The sequence below is a fragment of the Artibeus jamaicensis genome, unplaced genomic scaffold (assembly GCF_021234435.1).
Source record: "Artibeus jamaicensis isolate MK-2021 breed Jamaican fruit bat unplaced genomic scaffold, CSHL_Jam_final contig_241, whole genome shotgun sequence".
NCBI classification, from domain to species: domain Eukaryota; kingdom Metazoa; phylum Chordata; class Mammalia; order Chiroptera; family Phyllostomidae; genus Artibeus; species Artibeus jamaicensis.
The window spans coordinates 4868781-4892043 of record NW_026521509.1 but is presented as its reverse complement, the minus strand read 5'-3'; the positions used below and the strand labels follow the sequence as shown (position 1 = coordinate 4892043).

At 36.3% G+C, this 23263-nt stretch overlaps 1 protein-coding gene across 1 annotated transcript in view; it reads left to right on the top strand.

Annotated features, from left to right (window-relative positions):
* The first annotated feature begins 13347 nt into the window (after positions 1-13347).
* The window catches only part of APOOL (apolipoprotein O like), a 41726-nt gene continuing 31810 nt past the window's right edge, over positions 13348-23263 (top strand). Inside the window, exon 1 of the mRNA XM_037133215.2 lies at positions 13348-13430. Coding sequence (XP_036989110.1) covers positions 13416-13430 — 15 coding nt within the window. The 5' untranslated portion in view covers positions 13348-13415. The remainder of the gene's footprint in view (positions 13431-23263) is intronic.

Sequence of the window (23263 nt, the reverse complement as noted above, 5' to 3'; positions counted from 1 at the left end):
GGATTTGTATTTAGTAGAGATACAGTATCTTTATCCTTAAACAAAATAACAACTACCTTCCAACTAATATTGTACATCTCATAGTTTCAAAAACTTTTGGTTTCTTTGGATATATTTGTGGACAAATGAAAGCAATGTTATAGTTATTAAGTTAACTGTAAGAGTCCAACTTAGTGTTCAAAAATTTATTGACTGAAAGTTATGAATCCAAAAGATTTGGCAGAAGATTGTTGGATATAATACTTCTGTGAAATGTTCAGAGAGGACATCTGAAGAAAGCTCACTAACAAGAGTGTTCAAAGAGTCAAAAATACATATTTATTTTGGTGACATATATCTGAAAAAATTATAAATATTTACTGGAAGCCTTAAAAATACAAGGAGACAACAACTGTAGAACTGTAAATAGTATACATGGTTGTGACACAAATATATATATATAGGTAGGAAAAAACAAACAGTACCACAGGATACTTAAAATATTGCATGATAAAACGATATTTTTCCTTAAGAAATTACTTTTGATTATTCTCCCCAACTTCTAAAATAGTTTTTCATGAAAATATACAAGATATAAGAGAGAAAATATTGAAATATTTTTACTAAATTATGGAATGGGATGCCTTTATTAGAGAAAAGAAGGCCACTTTTCATTGTCCCAAGTGATTAGTAAAGTATTCAAATCCCAGAAACATGGGTATCTATAAAATTCAGTTGTTGAAAACAATTATTTCACTAACTTATTAACATTGATGAGGTATGACTATAAGGTAATGAGATATACTCTATAAACTACATGGTGAAATGATCTCATTATTTTATATTCATACATAAGTTATGTGCAAAGTTTTAGGGCATATGGATCACTAATCAATTTGTACATTTAAATTTTCAACTTTCCTGAATATGTAGCTGTCATTTTTACAAAATCAAGGACAACTTAAATTATGGGTACCACCTAACCCCTTATTGTGTGCCTTACCACATAGTGCAAGGGGTAGTCATCTATGGTCCGAGTGAAAACACTTGCCATTTGACCTACGAGAAAGGAGGTAAAGAGGCTATGTAGCCTCCCTCTTTCACTCTTCTCTGGTTCAGAGTTGTTACTGAACCAAGACCTTGGCCTCAGAAGAAAGGAAATGCACAGAAATTTATTTCTCCTGCTTCTTTATGGTGCAGAAGGTGGCGCACCATTTCAGACTGCAGTAACCTGAATCTCGTATGGGGTGGCAAAACCACAGAAGTAATGGCAGAATATAGGCTGTCATACATACTTCAGTTACTGCAACCCTTGATTGAGAAACAACAAACTGACAGCTTACCTTAACAGATAGTCTACACTATATACTCTACTGAAATAGTGACTTTGCAAAAAGAACTACTAACATTTCTACCCCTCCAAGGGGATCACCTTGTGAGTGCAAAAAGAGTAAATTATGGTGAAAACTGAGAGATGACTTACTAAGAACTAATATTTACTACACAGCAAGGAAACAAAAGACAGCAAACAAAAGTACACTCAACTACATATAACACTGATATATAATTAAAGATGGTTACTAAAACAAAACACCATCATTAAGAATAACAAAAAAATCCTTCTTCGTGAGTGTTTTTCTTCATGCTTATTATCCATATAACTTTTGATATTGTGCTTAGTGGCTTAAAATTTAAATGCAAAAATTATATGTAAAATAGCCAGCCACTTCTTCATTGTAAAATTTTGAAAAAATGAATGAAACTAAGTTTGGTTTAAAAAAATCAACTGTGAAGATGGTCTCAGAAAATAATTATCAATCTTGTAAAGGAAGTTACTTATAACATTGCTTTTCTTCTGCTAAATAGTGTTAGTCCAGTGACACATAGTTTTATCTACCTGCAAAGATTGTGCCTTGTCTTAGGGTCATCTATGTCAGGTAAATTATCCAAAGCCACTCAGTAATCATCACAGTTCTATAGAAAAGAAAGTAATAAGCAGATCATTGAATGTATTGAATAAGAAAACTTCATCACAATTTCACACACATTGGATCTAAGATTTGTATAAAAAAGTTAAAATTGCAAATCTAAATGCATAGTGATGAAATTGGTGACTCATTTCCAAGTCTCTTATTCTTAGTAAATAAAAGATTAAATTTACCTACATGTAATTCTACATATTAACATGTATATTCCCTATAAAATAAGAAAGTTATTAGCTAAAATCAATAATGGCATAAGATGGGAGAAATAACTTTAAAATTTTCCTGCATATTGTACTATGAAAGAAAGAACACTTAATCAGAAAACAATGACAACATAGAATTAATTTAACAAGCGTAGCTGGCCAAATCATCTTCTTTCAAGGTTCTAGAAAACTATAACATGTGCCCTACTCAGTGTGAGTAGATTAATTTCTTGTAACTTTGCCCATTGTTTTTACATTGAATCCCCTAATTAAGGAATTACACCAAATTGATTTTTATTCTTAAATTAAATTGCACAATGTGTATTCAGACAAGTCCAAATGATTTTTAATTCACAAATCGCTTAGTAATTCTGACTTGAAAAAATATAAGTTTTTCTTAGTAAATAAGGTTTTACTTACCTCTGTTTAACTCTTTTTAAAATTAGCCAAATGAAAAAATATTTTCAACAATTAATAGGATGAAGCTAAGGGCAAAATTATTATAAAAACACCCCTCTAACACCCACCAAAGATATGGTATTTAAAATCATATAACTGTCACCTCCATTGCACTCAGTTTCATGCTAGAAAAATATTTCTTACATTATTTAATAAACTATTTTTTAATGATTCTGAGTGGACAATTCATCCCTCCAGAAACAGAACCAGAACCTTAGACCAAAGGAACTTCTATAGTTTGTAAAATACATTTTTAAAAAGTCTTTGAAGTGGTCTGCCTATAGTTAAAAGCTGTAATATCCTTAACAACCAATATAATTTTTACTGAAAAAAACCCCAACAACAGTACATTTAAAACTTAGCCCTGGCTGGTGTAGTTTAGTGGATTGAATGCTGGCCTATGAAGCAGAGGTCGCCAGTTCAATTCCCAGTCAGGGCACATGCCTGGGTTGTGGGCCAGGTCCCCCAGTGGGGAATGTGCCAGAGGCAACCACACATGGATGTTTCTCTCCTGCTTTCTCCATCTCTTCCCCTCTCTCTAAAAATAAATAAATAAAATCTTTAAATAAGGAAAAGAAAAATAATAAAGCTCATATAAAGTAGAAATATTCACTTCCACATTGATTGACCTTCTATTATTTAAAATTGAAGTTTACTAAAAGTGAGACATAGTATATAAGAAAATTACTGCTTCCAACTAACACAACAGGGTAGCCATCTTGTGCACAAAAATGAGCTGACTGAGAAATAAAATCAGTTTTATATTAAGAACTAAGAAAACTGAATTTTGACTAACAATGAAAAATTACCTTAAACTGCAGTGTCCATAAGTAAAAAGTAACATGGAGAATTGAAGAATAAATGTAGAAATACATGTAGTGAAATTTTTATATTAGAAAACCAAGTATCAGGAGTCATTATGAAATTCAAACATACAACTATAGAAAAATACCTAAGTCAAAGAAAAGTCAGGCAAGGGAATCCTTTTTGATGCTGATAGGAGTTGAATATATAATGGTATTTCTGTTTAAGAATGAAGCACATATATACAATATATAATATTTATTCTAAAATTCATTAATTGATAAGAAAGCTTCATTAATTGCATGTTATTTTTCTATCTAATGACTATATTTTAAGTACATTTTAGAAGTGAAAATTCAAAACATGACAAAGTGCTTTTAATAGGTAATAAGGTATAAAGTACATGTGCCTTGTTCATATTTCAAGAGCAGAGAGTGACAATGTGAGTGACAATCTAGTGAAAAGTGAGAGAAAGAAAAGAGAAACACAAACACCAAAATAAAACTGTAGCATTTAAAGTAAATGATGTTTCCTTAAAAATATTATTTTGAAGGAAATTGTTCCTTTTTTTGCTGTTTTGAAATTTGTCATTTTCTTCTTTAATATGAATAAATAAGCCTTAAAATTTTTCAAATTTCCCATTTACTAGTCTCAATTTTATACTATCCTTGATCTCCTAATTAATTTTCAGCCCTTTTGAACGTTCTTCATCACAACTCTTACTTGAATCTATCCTTCGCCTTATTTTCAACCCCCTACCTCTATCCCATCCTTGACCTCTTCTTCACACCCTTCATATCTCATGCATACTTTATCCTTCCCTTGCCTTTACCCTATCTTACTTTATTCTGGGTATCTTCTCCATCTCTTACCCTCACGCCATTCCCCATTTTTTTTCCTCTTTCCATCTCATTCTGAGCTCACACCCTATCCCTAATCTCTACCCACTTATACATTCCTAATTACCACCATTTACTTGAGCCTATTCCTGAGACTCATTCAAACCATCACTTTGACCACACTCATTCCAGGCCTGACCCCATCTTTGACCTTTCAACATCACCCCCCACCACTAATCTTAAACCCTCCATCTTGACCTTGAGAGAAAAGGATATAATAAATGCTAATGTGAAGACTATGAATAATGTAAGAATATCTATTTCATGTTTATTGATTGTTAAAATCAAATTCCAAAGTGGTATTTTTCAAGAATATGTCATAATATCCCAAATTATAACATTAATAATATCAAAATATGGGAGAATGATGATCATTTAGCCCCAAAAGAAATCCTTAATAAAGAAAATAGGCTGGGTTATGCCAGACTTTCAAAGATTATTTAAAAACATGTAAATGTGATTTGAAGACCTGTTTTGCTTTATTTTGAAAAAAATTTTAAAGACTTTTAAAAGACTTGCAAATTTTTCCATCTTTTATATACTATTATAAAATACCTCTCACCTAAAGAAGTACTCATTTTGGGCTCTTCAAGTAAATGAACCAAAATATATCACCAATTTCTTAATTTATATTGTAAAATACATTAATCAAAAAGATAAAATATACACTTTGTGGATTTACCTAGAGCATATTTTTGCTATTAAAAAGTAATATTTTAAAAAGTTTATTTTTTAAGCTGACTCACCTCTAATAAATGTTATCTTATGCAACCAGTATCTATCTAGAAACCAAATTTCCTATTCTTATACATATATTAGAACAAAACAAAAATTATCTTCAAAAACTTCATTTTAAAAATGCAGTGACATTCAAAATTATAGTTAATATGATACTAAACAGTGTTAGAAATATCAGCAGTTAATATTATTGATTTATTCCAAAAGTTTAACAATCTTAAAGATATTCACAAACTTTCATAATTTCTTCAGAAGTTTATCTAGTCATTCAAAAATAAAATACACATAAATTGGATACTTTTAAAGTTGTAGAATTATAATGGTCAGAGCTTTTTCTTTAAACCTCACACTTAAGTACTATGTAATAAGAATTATTGCTAATACATGTACAGTACTTGGAGGCATTTAAAAGCTTATGAAGAAGAAAAACTAATTAAACATAGTATTGATTTGGAAACACCCATTATTGTAAAAATTTGGCGATAACACCGCTACACATTATACCTTCTCAAACCTTTAAACTCGTGAAGTTAACAAAGTGTTTTAGTTTGTTGTGACTATGTCCAGTATGTTCAAGAAACTACTTATTTCTCCTCTGCTACATTTGTCACCGGTGATTAGAGAACAAATCTGTCTGTACTTGGGGAAAAAAATAACAGCCCTCAAACTGCTCCAAGAAAATCAGCGAGAGCTGATGCAAAGCTTATATGCTTTAAATATTCATCATGGATTAAAAATTTCCACCTTTTAAAAATGGAGCATCTGACTTGGTTTTGTTTTCAAAGAAAAGGAAAGCACATTGTGAAACTTTCCATTTTACGCTTATGCTTTATTACAGTTAAAAATGTATATTGCCACTAATTGCTGGCCATTGTTGAATTTTGTCTCATTTATGATGTATCTATTATAATATGTATAAACATTGTACCATTCAAAGGGAAATTTTAATGTATATGTGGTGTGTGTCTTGGCCTATATTGCCTCTTTAAATAAAGTGTGGTGTAATTGATGTGATGTATTTATTTATTCAGGGGTTGAATGATCACAGCACTAGTACCTAGAATTGCTGGTGCTCACTCTATGAGATTGTCCTAAACTTGCAAAGCTTACAACATTTTTACTAAAGTTAACATTCTAATAAAGAATATTACAGAGGGGTTTTGACAATTTAAAAGCTTAGTTACTAAATTAATCTTATTTCTGTAGCAAAATTCACCAAACATTCATCACAATTGTTCTCAAAAACAGACAAAACCAAAATTATGTCTGTATATGCTCAGTGATACACCTGCTGCTTTTATTCTATGGTCATGGGCCCGAGAGTAGTGCCATGATGTGGACACTTTCAATTTTTGGACTTTTCTCTGTGAGTGTGCACATGCACACACATGTATGAGTCACAGAAAAAACAGATTTAGAGAGAAATATATATACTATTATTAGCCCTTTGTTTAATCATCGACAGCATGACAACACAAGGTATTTTTCTTAACACCTAAAAAGTATGATTTTATATTTTACAAGAGAATAACTGCCCCCAAATTATTCAACTTCCTGTATCACTTCATCTGCATTCATAATATAAACTTGTGTTTCTTAACTTTGGTCTGCTAAGTTGGCAAGCAGGGGAAGAGATATATCAAATGTTGACTTTTGTGTCCCAATCAACTCTGAATACTAATAAAAAGCATGGCTCATCCGCAGACTTATTCATTGAAAATCTTGGTTGGTTTCATGTGTTTCATGTCCTTAATTTATATGCAAAATCTCATCAAAAGTTCAGTTTTTCTTGTTTCAGATAGTGAACCCTTTATACAAATGCAAGCTTGATTAGAAACTTTATAATGTACAACACTGGAAAGGTTTGGTGCTACAGAAATATAAATTAATTACCTTCCCCTCTTATATATTTAAGACAAAATTTCAACTCCTGGATAATGTTGTTTCTCCTAAATATTTTCAGTTTTGTATTTATACTGAGTTGAGGCTTGTACACTACATTATATGAGCCGATTTATATTTTTTCTCTTCCATCTCCTCAAGTAAATTGTGATACTGACTGTAATTGATGCCATTGTTCCTATCATATTTCTGCCATTGCCTTGTTAATATTTTGTGTCTCCTAAAATTAATTGGTGGTTAACTGTGTTATCCTCATTATGCATATATTTTCAAATACATTGCAATGATGTGTCAGGTGCACTGCAAAAATGTTAATTATTTCTAACATGTTAACTTGCTTAATAGATATAGATTTGGCACAATAGTGAAATGAATATACTTCTTCCTAAATTGAAATCTGCCTTTTGCTTTATGAACTTTATTAGTAAATTTAGATTCTAATAAATGGTGTCATCTGCATTCAAATATTGAGTTTTCCTTTTTGTTTCTTTTAGAAAAACTTTTCAAAAGCTGAAGGAGTGGAAATGGGAGGGAGGTGGGGAAGGCTGGAGGTGGGCTGGGATGAGAGTAAAAGACAGAAAACTGTACTTGAAAAATAATTAAAGTAAAATTTTAAAAAAAGAAACACTTTTCCTAGTGTTACAAGCATCCCTAATTCAGACAGCTTTAATGTGAGGCCAATTTAAAAGAGTTAACTATTTGATTGCTCTAAAACTTAAACCATGCCCCACACAAAATAATCCCACCCTTTAAAAAAATGTCAGACAAGTTTGATGATACTACTTTAAATATTGAGTATTTGATCATTCAACCTAGTTGTATGTGAAAATAATAAAACCTTATTAAACAACCTTGGGGCTCTGAGAAACACAAACTCTATTACATGCCAGGATTCTATCATGCATGGATGTCCAGCTATAACATTTTTTAAAATTTGAGTATATTTGGTGCACATTATGTTAGTTTCAGGTGTACAAGATAGTAATTCGATGTTTATATATTTTAAAATGTGATCACACAAAGTCTAGTAATCATTGTCACCATGCAAATTTATCACAGTATCATGGATTATATGTCCCTTTACCTTTTCTACAAATCTTACCCCCTTCTCCCCTCTGGCAACCATCAGTTTAATCTGTTTCTATTGGTCTGATTTTGTTTTGTTTTACTTGTTTATTTATTTTGTTTTTAGATTACACATATGAGTGAAACCATTTGGTATTTGTCTTTCACTGCTTATTTCACTTAGCATACGTTGTCTCGAATGGCAAGATTTTATTCTGTTTTATTGCTGAGTAATATTTTAATAGGGTGTAGCAGCAGCCATGGTGGGTCTTTTTGGGACCATGCAGCTTGGGCAGAGAAGAACCATGTACTTCTATTTCTTTGTCTGAGATACAGTACCCCAGACTGGGCAGAGGGGGAAGGAAGGACTGTGCGTTTGTAGGTGTTCTAAAGGAATCTGAGATCTCAATGAAGACATTAAGTCATTACTCTTAAGTTCATATAACTTTTTAAATAAATAATCGCTTTCCTTTTCACCAATCTCTGGCATTGAGAGATGTCTTTCCCTGGTGGCAGGCAAGGCAAACCTACAGCGGGCAGGGGGGTCCTGGAGCACAAGGGTGGGTTCATTAGGTAATAGTATATCATCCCCCCAGGTCTGTTCTGTAACAATATAGGAATATTATGTTTCCTATACTGAAGAATAAAGTTTGTGTGTCGCCTCTTACTTACCCATTCATTTATTGATGGACACCTTAGTTGCTTTCATACCCTGGCTATTGTAAATAATGCTGCAATGAACATAAGGGTATGTGTATCTTTTTATTTATCTAAGCCCTAAACAAATTTTGTGTTATTCTTGAGTTTTCATAATATACATTTCATCTTTCAAACTAGTACTTTTTGGTAACTTATTCTTTAACAAACATTGTTAGCTTCCTAAAAGTTAATTTAAAGATTTCATGCTTATACAGTTGGTCCCCAAAAACATGTTAACTGAACTACACATATTTCTTTAGAGAATAAGTTTGCAGAGTTTACAAATTGATTGCATCTCAGTTTTGGTGCAGATTCCCTGGTGCAGTCTCCATTCCCTGTGGTGTCATGTATCTGCACTTAAAAAGTAGATTAGAAATGAATAATGACAGCACAATAATTCTCAAGACAGAAATAGAACCTGGGTTATTCTAAATTCTGCCATCTGTGTGACTACTTTGTGTTTCTATTTGTGTTAAAATGTAAAACACTAGAACAGAACAAAATTCCAGGTGTAATTTCTTGTTATGAAAATATAACTTTTAATTTATACATGAAATGTTTTACTAAGTTTGAATTTTTCTGGTGTGAAACTTTAGATAAGGCTATTAATCAGATTTAAAAATATGTGCTACCAGCCCAAATTAGTCTTGAGTGATGCAAAGTAAAAAACTGAGTTTTAAATTGCTCATTGAAGACTGGGTCACAAAATTGTGGAGAAAGACATTTCCTAAGCAACAATACAATGTAAGAAAATGAATACCTACATGCACAGAATATTCATATGTGAGGAAAAAAAGTAGGAGAAACAATAAAAAATGCTGGTCTGACCTTGCCAAAAAAAAATAAAAAGGCAGTTTCTTTTTTTTTTTTTAAGATTTTATTTATTTATCTTTAGAGGGGAAGGGAAGGAGAGAGGGAGAGAAACGTCAATGTATGGTTGCCTTTCGTGCGTCCCCTGCTGGGAACTGGCCTGTAGGGAACCGGCCTGCAACCCTGCCATGTGCCCTGACTGGGAATCGAACCGCGATTGTCTGGTTCACAGGCCCGCGCTCAATGCACTGAGCTACACCAGCCAGGGCAAAAGGCACTTTCTTAATACTTTGATAATTTGCCCTAAATAGTGGATGCCTGTTCTAAAGAAATGGATGAAATGATGCCAAAGTTTCTTTTCATTAAGACATTTTCACACAAAAAGAAAAACTTGTGAAGTTTTTTCAACTATTGTAGAAATCTATGATAAGTTTTCTGGTGGAGATATTTTAGTATCACCCTGGATGGTGTGGATCAGTGGAATGAGTGCCGGCCTATGAACTAAAGGGTTTCTGGTTTGATTCCAGGTCAGTGTAAGTGCCAGGGTTGCAAGGCAAGCCCCCAGTAGAGGGCGCTTGAGAGGGAATCACACATTGATGTTTCTCTCTCTCCCTCCTCTTCCCCTGTCTCTAAAAATAAATAAATAAAATTTTTTAAAAATTATTTTAGTTGAAATTTTGAAGTGTGAAAAATGTGAATGCTTGCAGATTTAATCCTGAGCGAACAGACATGGAAGGTACTGTAATTCATGAAAGTTATGAAATCAGATTTTTGTGATTCTCTTTCAAACTTATTCACAATGTTAAAATCTTTCATATTTGTATATCTGTTTTTAACATGAAATAAATTTTAGTAATGCTAAAAGTAATGAAAAGTGTTCTGCTATCAACTATGAAGGCTTCACAAATTTACCTATATCATCTATTAAATCTATAAACATATTAGATTTTTATGAAGTCATTGACAAATATCCAGATGTTAAAGCTCACATCAGAAACTGTACTGGTATTATTCATTTCCACGGTAGACCAATATGTAGGTGTGAGTTCTTCCTCCTTTAAAAATATATCAATAAGCCCTGGCTGGTGTAGCTCAGTGGATTGAGTGCGAGCCTGCGAACCAAAGGATGGTGGTTTGATTCCCAGTCATAGTGTTTCCGAACAGAGGTCTAAGGGGGGCAACATTTGGCCCACCCAGGGATGCCAAAAAAAGCTGTTACAGAACAGATACACTGGGGCCCAGACTCCAGTGTATACTAATTGGCATACTAATACCATCTAGACCCCCTAGGGGGCTGATCGTCAGTCGCCACTTGGAAAGACATCTCTCAATGCCAGAGATTTGTGAAAAGGAAAGGAAATGTTTATTTAATGCTATTCAGACCTAATGTCTTCATTAAAATATCAACGTCCTGCAGGGTATCTACCTATGCACACAGCGCTCCCTTCTCCCCCTGTCCTAACTCCCAGTACCATAAATCAGGAGAAATGCACATGTCCTTTTCTCCAGGCTGCTGGTACCATGAGCTGTGTCGCGGTCCAGGCAGGATCTCCAATTAATCCAAAGTCATGCAGCATCTTCTCATGGTCCACTGGCAAGAGTTCTTTGCACCCATTTTTCCAGGCAAAGTCTCTCCTGCTTTACAGGCCACACAGCCAAAGGGAGCACCCCAAAGCCATGTGGGCCTCTTCTGCCAAAGCTGCAGGGGTCCGCACTCCACCAAAAGCATGTGGCTTTCTTCACCTGGCTGCAGGGGTCCTCACTCTGCTAAAATTGCGTGGCTCTCCCTGCCACCTGGGCAAGAGGGGGTCCTCACTATGCCAAAACTGCATGCTTTCCCCCCTAATGGCTGCCATGTCTGGGTTTAAATCCTGCGCCAATCTTCCTCTGTGCCCCTATTTCCCACTCTTCCCACGATCAGTTACACCTGCCAGTATTTCTGTGTTATTACAAGTTTACTGGGCTGCCATCATTAGTCTGGGCAGGTATGGCCCCATGTCCTAGAGCCAATCTTCTCCAAGCTCCCATGCAGGTGCTGTAACTCGGGGGACCTGCCCCCCAGTTACATCTTGGGGAGGGGGAAGTGACTTCATCTCCATGGCTCCAAGCCTGGCCACAGCCATTTAGCATATCCAAGTGACCCGCCAAAGGCTATAGATATGTTAAATGGCCCTGCCATGGATTAGCTGCAAGGCTGTGGCTGTACAAAACAGCCCTGCATGTTCCTGCTCCATGTGTCCCTTCCCCCAACTCACACCTGGGGGGGAAGGGGTGAGGACATCTCATACATCTCTCCAATATTCCTATACACCTTGATTTCTGGACACCGTTCCAAATCTTTTTTTGGGGCCCCCCTCCTTGGCTGCACCCGGTATCAAGGGCACATGCCTGGGTTGTGCAGGCCAGTTCCCAGCGGGGACCCATGAGAGGCAACCATACATTGATATTTCTCTCCTTCTCTCTTTCCCTTTCCCTCTAAAGATAAGATAAATAAATAAAATTTAAGAGTACATTAATGAAAGTAGAAAACATCAAAATTTGGTGTTTGTTGTTAGGACATCGTACATTACTTTTTTTACTGTGTTATTTATTTTCTATTTCATTTTTATGTTGGCATGATAGGGGAGAGAGATTCATAAAAGATCACCCTGTTTCTTTGGTGGCCTTCATTAATTGTTTAATTTCACCATTATTCTTAAAGTAATAGTGTCATATAGAGGAGGAGGCTGTTAAAAAATGACTAGTGTAGGACTTTGTGGGTGCTGGATGGAGGTGTGCAATGGGGAAACAAGTAGGGACAACTGTAATAGTGTAAACAATAAAATACAATGAAAATTACATCATCTGTCAAATATGCTGGTTATGTCAATGATGTCATATATATATATATATATATATATATACATATATATATAGTTTGTAGTGAAATATTTGCTGAATGAGTGAGTTGATGGTGGATATGTCAGTGGGCAGATTATGAGCATCTTTCCTTAGAATCATTCACTGGAGGCATAGTGTGGATGTCGCTCGTGTTGAGAATATTGCATCTATGCACAATATATTTTCCTTATAGTACCAATATGATCCTTATAAAATCTAGAGTAGGTCATGCCACATATTTTGCTGAAAACCATTCTTTGACTTGTCATCTTATTCAGAATCAAATGTAATGTCATTGTTCTTCCCTCTGTTTGGAACCCTGTTCCTTAAATTCCTTCTGGACTTTTGTGAAATGTTAGCTTACTAGTTTGCTTACTAGAAAGACTTTTCCTAAGCTGTATAAACCCACATTGTTTTTTTTTTCCTTCATAGTATCTGGTATTTTGTAACATTTATTCGTGTCTGTTTTCCTCTTGGAAACATAAGATCCATTGGGGTAGGTAGTATGTTTCGTTCTGTAACTTGGACAGGTGCTTAACATATATTAAGTGGTTAGTTACATAGTTTTAGAATGTGTGAACTTGTCCATTTATCTCAGAAGTAACGTTTGCTTTGTGACGATCTAGTTATTTATTAAGGCAGTCGGACTTCAGTTTTAAATCTTTAGCCAAGTCGCATTTGCCTGACACAACGAAAATAATGAAATATTCTGCATCGAGCAAAGTAACTTTCAACTGGACTATGGGGAATGTTTTGAAAGGCTTTATAGGGAGTAGAGACAGCCAACCAAAAGGATGAGCCCTTTCCAGAAGACAGCTGATACACTGTGTAGCAGCTCCCCCAAGAAGTTGTAGGAGGGCGGAGAAGGGGGCGGGGGGAAGCTAGCAAACAGAAGGCGTAACCAGGCGGAGCTGTAATGAGCGGAGCTACTTGGGACTCTTTTGTCCTTCTTTGCTCTCCGTACGAAAACTTTGGTGGAGAGGGTCACAGACATGGCGGCTGTAAGGGTAAGTTGGGGGAAAAAGCTTGCTTACTCTTTCAAGGGGCGAATAGCATTCTAGTATCTATGGAAGGGAGCTTCCAAACTGCCAGAAAGGAGCCCACAGCAGTCGGCGGGCTGGCAGTGAGCGTGTGCCAGCAAGGCCAGAGGATCTTGACTGTTCGAAACCTGAACACACCCGCGTCTCCCGTTAAGAGTTTTCTCAGCCTGGGATTGTAGTCTCTCTTGCATTCCCTACGACTGACCGTTTGCACAGCGACACAAAGCAGAGTGGGAACCGCTGGGTCAAAATGCCGGACTGGGCGACAAGCTGCAGCAGACGTCTGGGTGTTGAACTGAAAGAGGAGAGTGTCCTGAGCATCTGTCTGGGTGTACAGGACCGGGCCTCATGACCCTTTGAAGGACTTTGTTCAAACTGTATTTCGGTTGAAATACACCAGGATAGACGCGTCTTACAGTGTCTCTGCAGTTCACGGGTTTCGCATTCTGTCATTCACCTGCGGGTTGGAATTGCAAGCCTTTTGGCTTTGAGTGACTCTTTAGCAGTTTGTATACAGGAAGTGACTACGCTGGCTGCTAGCTGCACTTGCCTAAGTAGATTTCAATAACAGTAGACAAATATCTACATACAACACGGGATTTTAGTTGTTAAATACACTGCTTTCAGGGGATACAAATGTGAGTAATTCTGTTCATTTACGTTTTGGATTGCTTCTGTATCCGTCCTGATTTGCCATTCTCACTCCATTTCTGCAGTTCTTGCTGTAACAATGTACCTTTTTAACTGGAGTCACTATCTGCAGCTTGACTCCCAAGCAGTCTATTTTCTCGGGCAGTGCCACACCAGTACTTAATACACAGATCGGATTATGCCTCTCTAACAGTTGTATAAAAACTGTTATTAGCACTCCATTATCTGCCATCTAGTGTCACTTAAGACTTAAGGGTGTCTAGAACACCCTGCCCCAGATTTACAACTCCATGTCCTGTTTCTGAGGAACTCTCCTAACATTTATACTCCAGGCCCTTTCCCCTTCACTTTCTCTGGCCCTGAAGTGCTATTTCACATCCTCATCTACATAATTCCTGTTCATAGTTCATTTAACAGATACAGTTGTGTTGCCTATATGTATACTAACCACAAAATGCCTTTTTCAACATAGTACCCTAGGTTCTGGCCAGGTAGCTCAGTTGGTTAGAGCATTGTCTTCTAATACAGCAAGGTTGCAGGTTCAGTTCCCTGGTCAGGGCAAATTCAAGAAGTAAGCAGTGAATGCATAAATAAGTGGAACAACAAATCAATGTCCATCTGTCTGTCTCTCTTCCCCACTATAAAATCAATACACAGAATAAAAAAACAATATAGTGTCCTGAATCTCTTCAGTCTAATTTAAATAACTTTACTTTGTGCTCCAAGAAGACCCTGGATATACTCTTACCGTACAACTTACCACATTGCAAGTAATAGACCACTTGTACAACCATTTTAGACTATAAGCTACTTGAGGACACTAATTATAACATTGTTTCCATCCTTAGTACATAACACAAGTATGACTTATATCAGGAACTCAATAAATTCCAGATAAATAACTACCAGACAATGAAGATAAAAGACATTAAATTAAACAGTGAAGATGCAACATGTAACACAAACAACTCTCATTTATGGCAAGGTAAGTGGCTTGCCTCAGGAGCAAACCAGAACACTATCTTATCACTGAAGCCTGGAGAAGAAGAGTTGGACACTCCTTTGATTTGGCCGTTAATAAGTCACTATCAGCAACTATGTGCCACATGCTTGCCACAAAGCCAGGCACTATGTTTAAGTTCTTTACATATGTTATTTTACTTAATTCTCAAGACAACTTTACATTCTGGGTTAACTGATCAGTTTGTTTACAAATGAAAAATGAAGGTTTACAAAATGTGAGGAAATTGCCCACACTTATAATGCTAATGTGAGCTGCAGTGAGATAAACAGATTGAACTAAAATATACCCGGAGAGCCTAGATTATATGGGGTTAAGAAAACAATAAGGGGTGGAAAACTGGCACCGATTTATCACCTGCTTTAGCCAGCTGCTTTACATATCTTACTTCAGTTTAATTCTCTTGGTGACTGTAAGAAATGGATAGTATCCTCATTTTACATATGGAAAAACAGGCTTAGAAAATATCCTCACTTTACATCATTACAGCTCATAAGTGAAACAGCCAGGTTCCAACACACATATATTTGTCTCCAAAATTTATGATCTTTCCACTGATATTACCTCCTTCAAAAGAATGGGGTACATTAGTCTTTACAGAAGTATTGTGGTGAAAGAAATCGAGGAAGGGGTAGTAAATTTTTCATTTAAAAAAGTCAAGATACTGTATGTCAGTTATATCTCAATTAAACTGGGGACAGAAGGAGACCAAAGCGGATTTGGACATAAGGGGAAATGTACGAAGAACTAGCATGGAGAAAAATAGTAATACTAATCACAGCTATTATGTTATTGAATGTTTACTGTGCTGAGCATTTTGTTAAACATTTTATGTGAATTTTCTCATTTATGTTACACAATGGCCCTGTGAGCAGGTACCATTATTATCAACATCTTACACATACGGAAACTGAGGTTTACAAAGCTTGAGTAACTTTCTCACACAGTACTGTGCAGTAGACCTACATCTGAAATTGCTTGATCTGAGTCCAGATCATGGGACTTAGGCGTGAGGAAGCATCCGTGAGCCAAGGTACCCAAAGGATGGTCTGTGTTAACTTCGGAACCCCAGAGTTCAATACAAAGAGTAAGGTAGAGATGGTTCCTGAAGGTTACTAGGTAACTCTGAGAAAATTTACATACAGCTTGAAATACAAGAGCTTGTTGAACAGATATGATGGTGGAACACTGATACACAATTACCCTTGAGGAACAAGTACTGGGCTGATCTTTTCTGCTGGCTTTTTTATTGTCTTATTAGATTATACTAGAGTTTTCTCTTACGAAATTTAATAGGTAACACTGGTTAATAACACTATATAAATTTCACATGTGCAACTTTGTAATAGGACATTTTTATTGTGTGCTCACTACCCAGACTCCTGTCACTGTGCATTTGATGCCATATTCTGATGGCATCAAATCTGATACTTGTTAAATATCTGATTTGATTTTCTAAATCAAGAGTTGGCACTTTTTTTATAGGACCAGATAGTAAATATTTTGGACTTTGCAGGGCACATAAAGTCACATGTTCCTTTTTACTTGTGTATTTTTGTTTTTACAAGTATTTAAATATTAAAAACAATTTTTTAGGCCAGAGTCCAGCCTAGACTTAGCACAGAGCCATAGTTTGCTAATCATTTCATGTATCTGTTGGCCATTTGTATCTCTTCTTGGGAGAAATGTCTGTTGGGGTTCTCTGCCCATTTTTAATTGTACCGTTTATTTGTTTAGTGTTAAGTTCTATGGAGTCTTTATACATTTTGGAGATTATCCCTTACCAGAGCTATTGTTTGCAAATATTATCTCCTGTTTGGTTGGTTGCCTTCTGTTTGTCAACGGTTTCTTTCACTGTGTAGGAGAGTTTTAGTTCGATATAGTCGCACTCATTTATTTTTGTCTTTACTTCCCTTGCATTTAGAATCATTCATAAAATCCCCTCTAAGGACAAGGCCCACAAACTTAGTACCTATGTTTTCCTCTATGTAATATAATGTTTCATATCTTATGTATCAGTCTTTGATCCATTTTGATTTAATTTTTGGACATGGGGACAATCTGTAATCTAGTTACATTCTTTTGCATGTGGCTTTACAATTTTCATAGCCCCGTTTACTAAAGACGCTTTCTTTTCTCCATTGTATGTTTTTGGCTCCTTTGTCTAAAATTATTTGCCCATGAATGTGGGTTTATTTCTGGGCTTGCAATTTGGTTCCATTGGTCTGTGTATCTGTATTTCTGTGAACACCATGCTGCTGTGATTGTCATCACTTTTTAATATAATTTGAAGTCAAGACAGTGTGATGCCTCCAGTTTCCTTTTTTTCTCAGGATTGTTTTGGCTATTCGGGGTCTTTTGTGGTTTCATACAAATCTGATCGTCTTTGCTGGACAACCTGGATGAAATGGTTAAATTCTTGGAAATGTACAATCTTCCAAAACTAAATCAGGAAGAATCAGAGAATCTGAATAGACATATTACAGGTAGTGAAATTGAAACAGTAATTAAAAGAAAAACTCACAACAAATAAAAATCCTGGACTGAATGGGTTCCCAGGTGAATTCTACCAAATGCTCAAAGCAGACCTAATGCTTACCCTTCTCAAACTGTTCCCAAAAATTCAACAGTAGGGAAGATTCCCAAGCTCATTTTATTAGGCCACTGTTATCTGAATTGTAAACCAATAAAGGCACTACAAACAAACAAAATTATAGGCCAGTATTCCTGATGAAATTAGATGCTAAAATCCTCAACAAAATATTAGAAAACCAAATCCAGAAATACATTAAAAAGATTATACACTATAATGAACTAGGATTTATTCCAGGGGTACTAGGTTGGCACAATATCCACAAATCAATAAATGTGATACACCACATAAACAAAATCAAGGCTAAAAACCACATGATCATATCAGTAGATACAGAGAAAGTATTTGATAATATCCATCAACAATTTTTGATAAAAAGTCTGAGCAACAAGGTAATAGAGGGAACATATGTCAACATAATAAAGGCCATATACAACAACTCCAGAGCCAACAACTTACTCAATAGGCAAAAACTACAAGTATTTCCCTTAAGATTTGGAATAAGAGAAGAATGTCCAGTTTTACCTCTCGTACTTAATGTAGTACTGATGGTGTAGCCACAGTAATCAGACAAGAAGAAGAAATAGAAGGCATCCAAATTGAAAAAGAAGAAGTAAAACTGTCATTATTTTTCAGGTGACATGATACTCTCTATAGAGAATCCTAAAGATTCCACTAAAAAACTACAAGAACTGATAAATTAATTTAATAAACTAGCAAGATATAAAATAAATATCCAGAAATCAGCTGCATTTTTATACACCAATAATAATCCATCAGGAAGGGAAATTAAGGAAACAATCCCATTCACATAATGCTTCAAAACATTGAAATACCTAGCAATAAATTAAAGGGTGTAAAACCTGTACTTGGAAAATTATAAGAACTTGAAGAAGGTACAAATAAGTGGAAGCCTATACTGCGTTCATGGATAAGAAGAATTAACAGCATTAAAATGCCCATAACACACAAAGTATTTTACATATTCAACACAATTCCTATCAAGATGCCAATGGCTTGTTTCCCAGGACTAGAACAAATATTCCAAAAATTGATATGGAACCACAGAAGATGCCAAATAACCACAGAAATCTTTTTTTCTATTTAAAGCAATTTTTTCTCTTTTTTTAAAATTACTTTATTGTTGCTCAGTTGCAGTTATCCGCATTTCACCTCCACCACTTTCCCCACCCCAGCCAAACCCACCTCTCTCCCTTGCTTCCACCCTCCCTCTTGGTTTTGTCCATGTGTTCTTTGTCGTAATTCCTAACACCCCTCCTCCCATTATTCCCTCCCTCGTCCCCTCTGGCTATTGTTATATTATATAATTGTTCTTAATTTCAATGTCTATGGTTGTATTTTGTTTGCTTTTTTTCTTTTGTTGACTATGTTCCACTTTAAGGTGAAATCATGTGGTATTTGTCCCTTACCACCTGCCTTATTTCACTCAGCATAATGCTCTCCAGTTCCATCCATGCTTTTGCAAAGGGTAGGAGCTCCTTCTTTCCCTCTGCTGTGTAGTGTCCCATTGTGTAAATGTACCATAGTTTCTTGACCCACTCATTTATTGATGGGCACTTAGGTTGCTTCCAGCACTTGGCTATTGTAAATTGTGCTGCTATGATCATTGGGGTGCATAGGTTCTTTTGGATTGGTGTTTCAGGATTCTTAGGGTATAATCCCAGCAGTGGAATTGCCGGGTCAAAAGGTAGTCCCATTTACAGTTTTCTGAGGAAATTCCATACTGTTTTCCATAGTGGCTGCACCAGTCTGCATTCCCACCAACAGTGCACTAGGGTTCCCTGTTCTCCACATCCTCTCCAGCACTCATTTGTTGATTTGATTATTATGGCCATTCTGACCTGTGTGAAGTAGTATCTCATTGTGGTTTTATTTGCATCTCTCTGATGGCTAGTGATGCTGAGCTTCACCTTCTTACACCATACACAAAAATAAATTCAGAGTGGATTAAATACTTAAATGTTGAACTCCAACTTATGAAAGTTTGAGTTGCAGGAGAAAACATAGGAAGTAAAATCTCAGACATTTGTTACAGCAGTATTTTTTCTGATCTATCTCTTCAGGCAAGGGAAACAAAAGAAAAAAAATAAATAAATGGGACTACATCAAACTAAAAAGTTTTTTCTCAGCAAAGGAAAAAAAATCAACAAAATGGAAATACAACCCACTTATATTTGCCAACAGTGTATCTTATAAGGGATTAATATCAAAAATTTATAAAGAACTGAACACAACTCAACACCCCCAAAAATCCAGTTAAAAAATGTGCAGAGGCCCTGGCTGGTATAGCTCAGTGGATTGAGCACGGGCCTGTGAAGTAAAAGGTCTCTGGTTCAATTACCAGTCAGGGCACATGCCTGGGTTTTAGGCCAGGTCCCCAGTAGGGGACACATGAGAGGCAACCACACATTGATGTTTCTCTCCCACTCTTTCTCCTTCCCTTCCCCTCTCTCTCTAAAAAAAAAAAGAAAGTGTGCAAAGGACCTGAATAGACACTTCTCCAAAGAGGATATGCAGATGGCTAATAGACATATGAAAAAACCATCAGAGAAATGCAAATTACAACCACAGTGAGATCACATACAGGTCAGAATCACTATGTTCAATAAATAAACAACCAGTGATGGAGAGGATGTAGAGAAAGGGGAATCCTTTTGTACTGTTAGTGGGATGCAGACTGGTGCAGCCACTGTGGAAAGCAGTGTAGAGATACCTCAGAAAATCATAAATGGGTCTGCCTTTCAATCCAGCAATCCCACTTCTGGGAATACATCCAAAGGAACCCAAAACACTAATTTGAAAGAACATAAGTACCCCTATGTTCATTGCAGCATTCTCTACAATCGCCAAGATACGGAAGCAGCCCAAGTGTCCAGGAGTAGCTGAGTGGATAAAAACAACTATGGGGCATTTACACAATGGAATACTATGTGGCCATCCAGAAGAAGGAAACACCATTTGCCGCAGTATGGGTGGACCTGGAGAGCATTATGCTATATGAAGTCAGCCAGTCAAAGACAAATAGCATATAATCGCACTCATATGTGGAACCTAATGAACAAACTGAACTAACAAGCACAATAGAGACAGACTTGTAGATATTGAACAGGCTGACAGCTGTCTTTTCCAGAACAGGGTGGGGGGGTGTTGGGTATGTGTGGGTGGAGGGATTGACTAAAAAGCAAAAATAGAGAAAAATATCACAGACATGGACAACAGTGTGGTGATTGTCAGAGGGAGGGATTGAGGGAAGTGTAAGGGAGAATAACATGTATTGGGTGAGTTTTTATACTATTTCTTTGAAAAACGTCATTGCCGTTTTATTTATTTATTTTATTTTTAATATTTATTTATTTATTTTTAGAGAGGGGATGGGAAGGAGAAAGAGTGGGAGAGAAACATAAAAGTGTGGTTGCCTCTCATGTGTCTCCTACTGGGGACCTGGCCTGCACCCCAGGCTTGTGCCCTGACTGGGAATCGAACCAGCAACCTTCTGCTTCACAGGCCCATGCTCAATCCACTGAGCTACACCAGCCAGGGTGGTCACTGACCTTTTAATGAGGATTGCATTAAGTCTGTATATTGCTTTGGGTAATAAATATGGCTATTTTAACTACATTTGATTCTTCCAGTCCATGAATAAGGAATGTATTTATTTCATGTCATTGAGCCTTTTTCAGTCTCTTTTGATAATGCTGTGTAGTTTTTTATATATAGTCCTTCACAAACTTCGTTAAGTTTATTCCTAGGGTTTTTTTTTTTTTTGGTTGCAATTATAAAAGGAATTGGTTTTTTCATTCTTTTTTCTGAAATTTCATTGTTAGTGTATAGGAACGCATATATTTTTATACCTTGATTTTGTATCCTGCTTCTTTACCATATTTATTTGTTTGTTTCTAATATTTTTGGTGGAGTTATTAGAGAGTTTTCTATTTAAAGAATCATGTCCACCTGGCCGGGTGGCTCAGTTGATTAGAGAGTTGTCCCAACACCAAAAGGTTGCAGGTTCAATACCCGGTCAGGGCACATACCTAGGTTGCAGCTTTAATCCCCAGTCAGGCTGCATATAAGAGGCAACCAGTCAATGTTTCTTTCTTACATTAATGTTTCTCTCTCTGTGGAAAAGAAAATGTTTCTTTCTATCTTTCTCTTCTGCCTGTCTCTCTAAAGTCAATAAGCATGTCCTTGGGTGAGGACTAAAAAAATAAAAGAATCATGTCACGTGCATTTAAAAAGTGAAAATTTTACATCTTCATACCCAACTTGGATATCTTTTATTTATTTTTTTGCCATGCCCAGTTGCTCTGGCTAGGACTCCTAGCACTATGCTGAATAACAGTGGGGAGAGTGGGCATCCCTGACTCATTCGTGATCTTAGAGGAAGAGCATTCAATTAGGCACCATTGAGTATGATATTGGCTGAGGATTTGCCATATATGGCCTTTACTCTGTGGAGGTATTTTCCTTTTATACCCATTTTATTGATTGCTTTTTAAAAGATTTTATTTATTTATTTTAGAGAAGGGGAGGGAGAAAGACAGGGAGAGAACCATCAATATGTGGTTGCCTCTCACACACCCCCTATTGGGGACCAGGCCTGCAACTCAGGCATGTGCCCTGACTGGGAATTGAACCGGTGACCCTTTGATTCACAGGCCTGCAGTCAATTCACTGAGCCACACCAGCCAAGGGCTTATTGACTGTTTTTTTTTAATTTTTTTATTGATTATGCTGTTACAGTTGTTCTATTCCCCCTTTATTCCCCTCCACCCTACCCCCCATCCCCACCATCACCCCCCCTTTAGTTTATGACCATGTGTCTCAAGTCCTTTAGATTCTATATTTCCCATGCTATTCTTGCCCCCCCATCAATTTTCTATCTACTGTCTATGCTACTTATTTTCTGTACCTTCTCCCCCTTCTCCTCCTCCCACTCCCCTGTTGCTAACCCTCCTTGAGATCTTCATTTCTATGTTTCCACTCCTGATCTAGCTGTCCTGTTAGTTTGCTTTAGTTTTAGGTGTGGTTGTTAATAACTGTGAGTTTGTTGTCCTTTCACTGTTCATGTTTCTTTAACTTCTTTTTCTTAGATAAGTCCCTTTAACATTTCATATAATAAGGGCTTGGTGATGATGAACTCCTTGAATTTGATCTTATCTGAGAAGCACCTTATCTGTCCTTCCATTGTAAATGAAAACTTTGCTGGATAGAGCAATCTTGGTTGTAGGTCTTTAGATTTCATGACTTGGAATACTTCTTTCCAGCCCCTTCTTGCCTGTAAGGTCTCTTTTGAGAAATCCGCTGACAGTCTGATGGGGACTCCTTTGTAGGTGACTGTCCCCTTAGCTCTTGCTGCTTCTAGGATTCTCTCCTTCATTTTAATTTTGGCTAATGTAATTACGATGCCTTGGTGTGTTCCTTCTTGGGTCCAACTTCTTTGGTACTCTCTGAGCTTCCTGGATTTCCTGGAAGTCTATTTCCTTTGCCAGATTGGGGAAATTCTCCTTTATTATT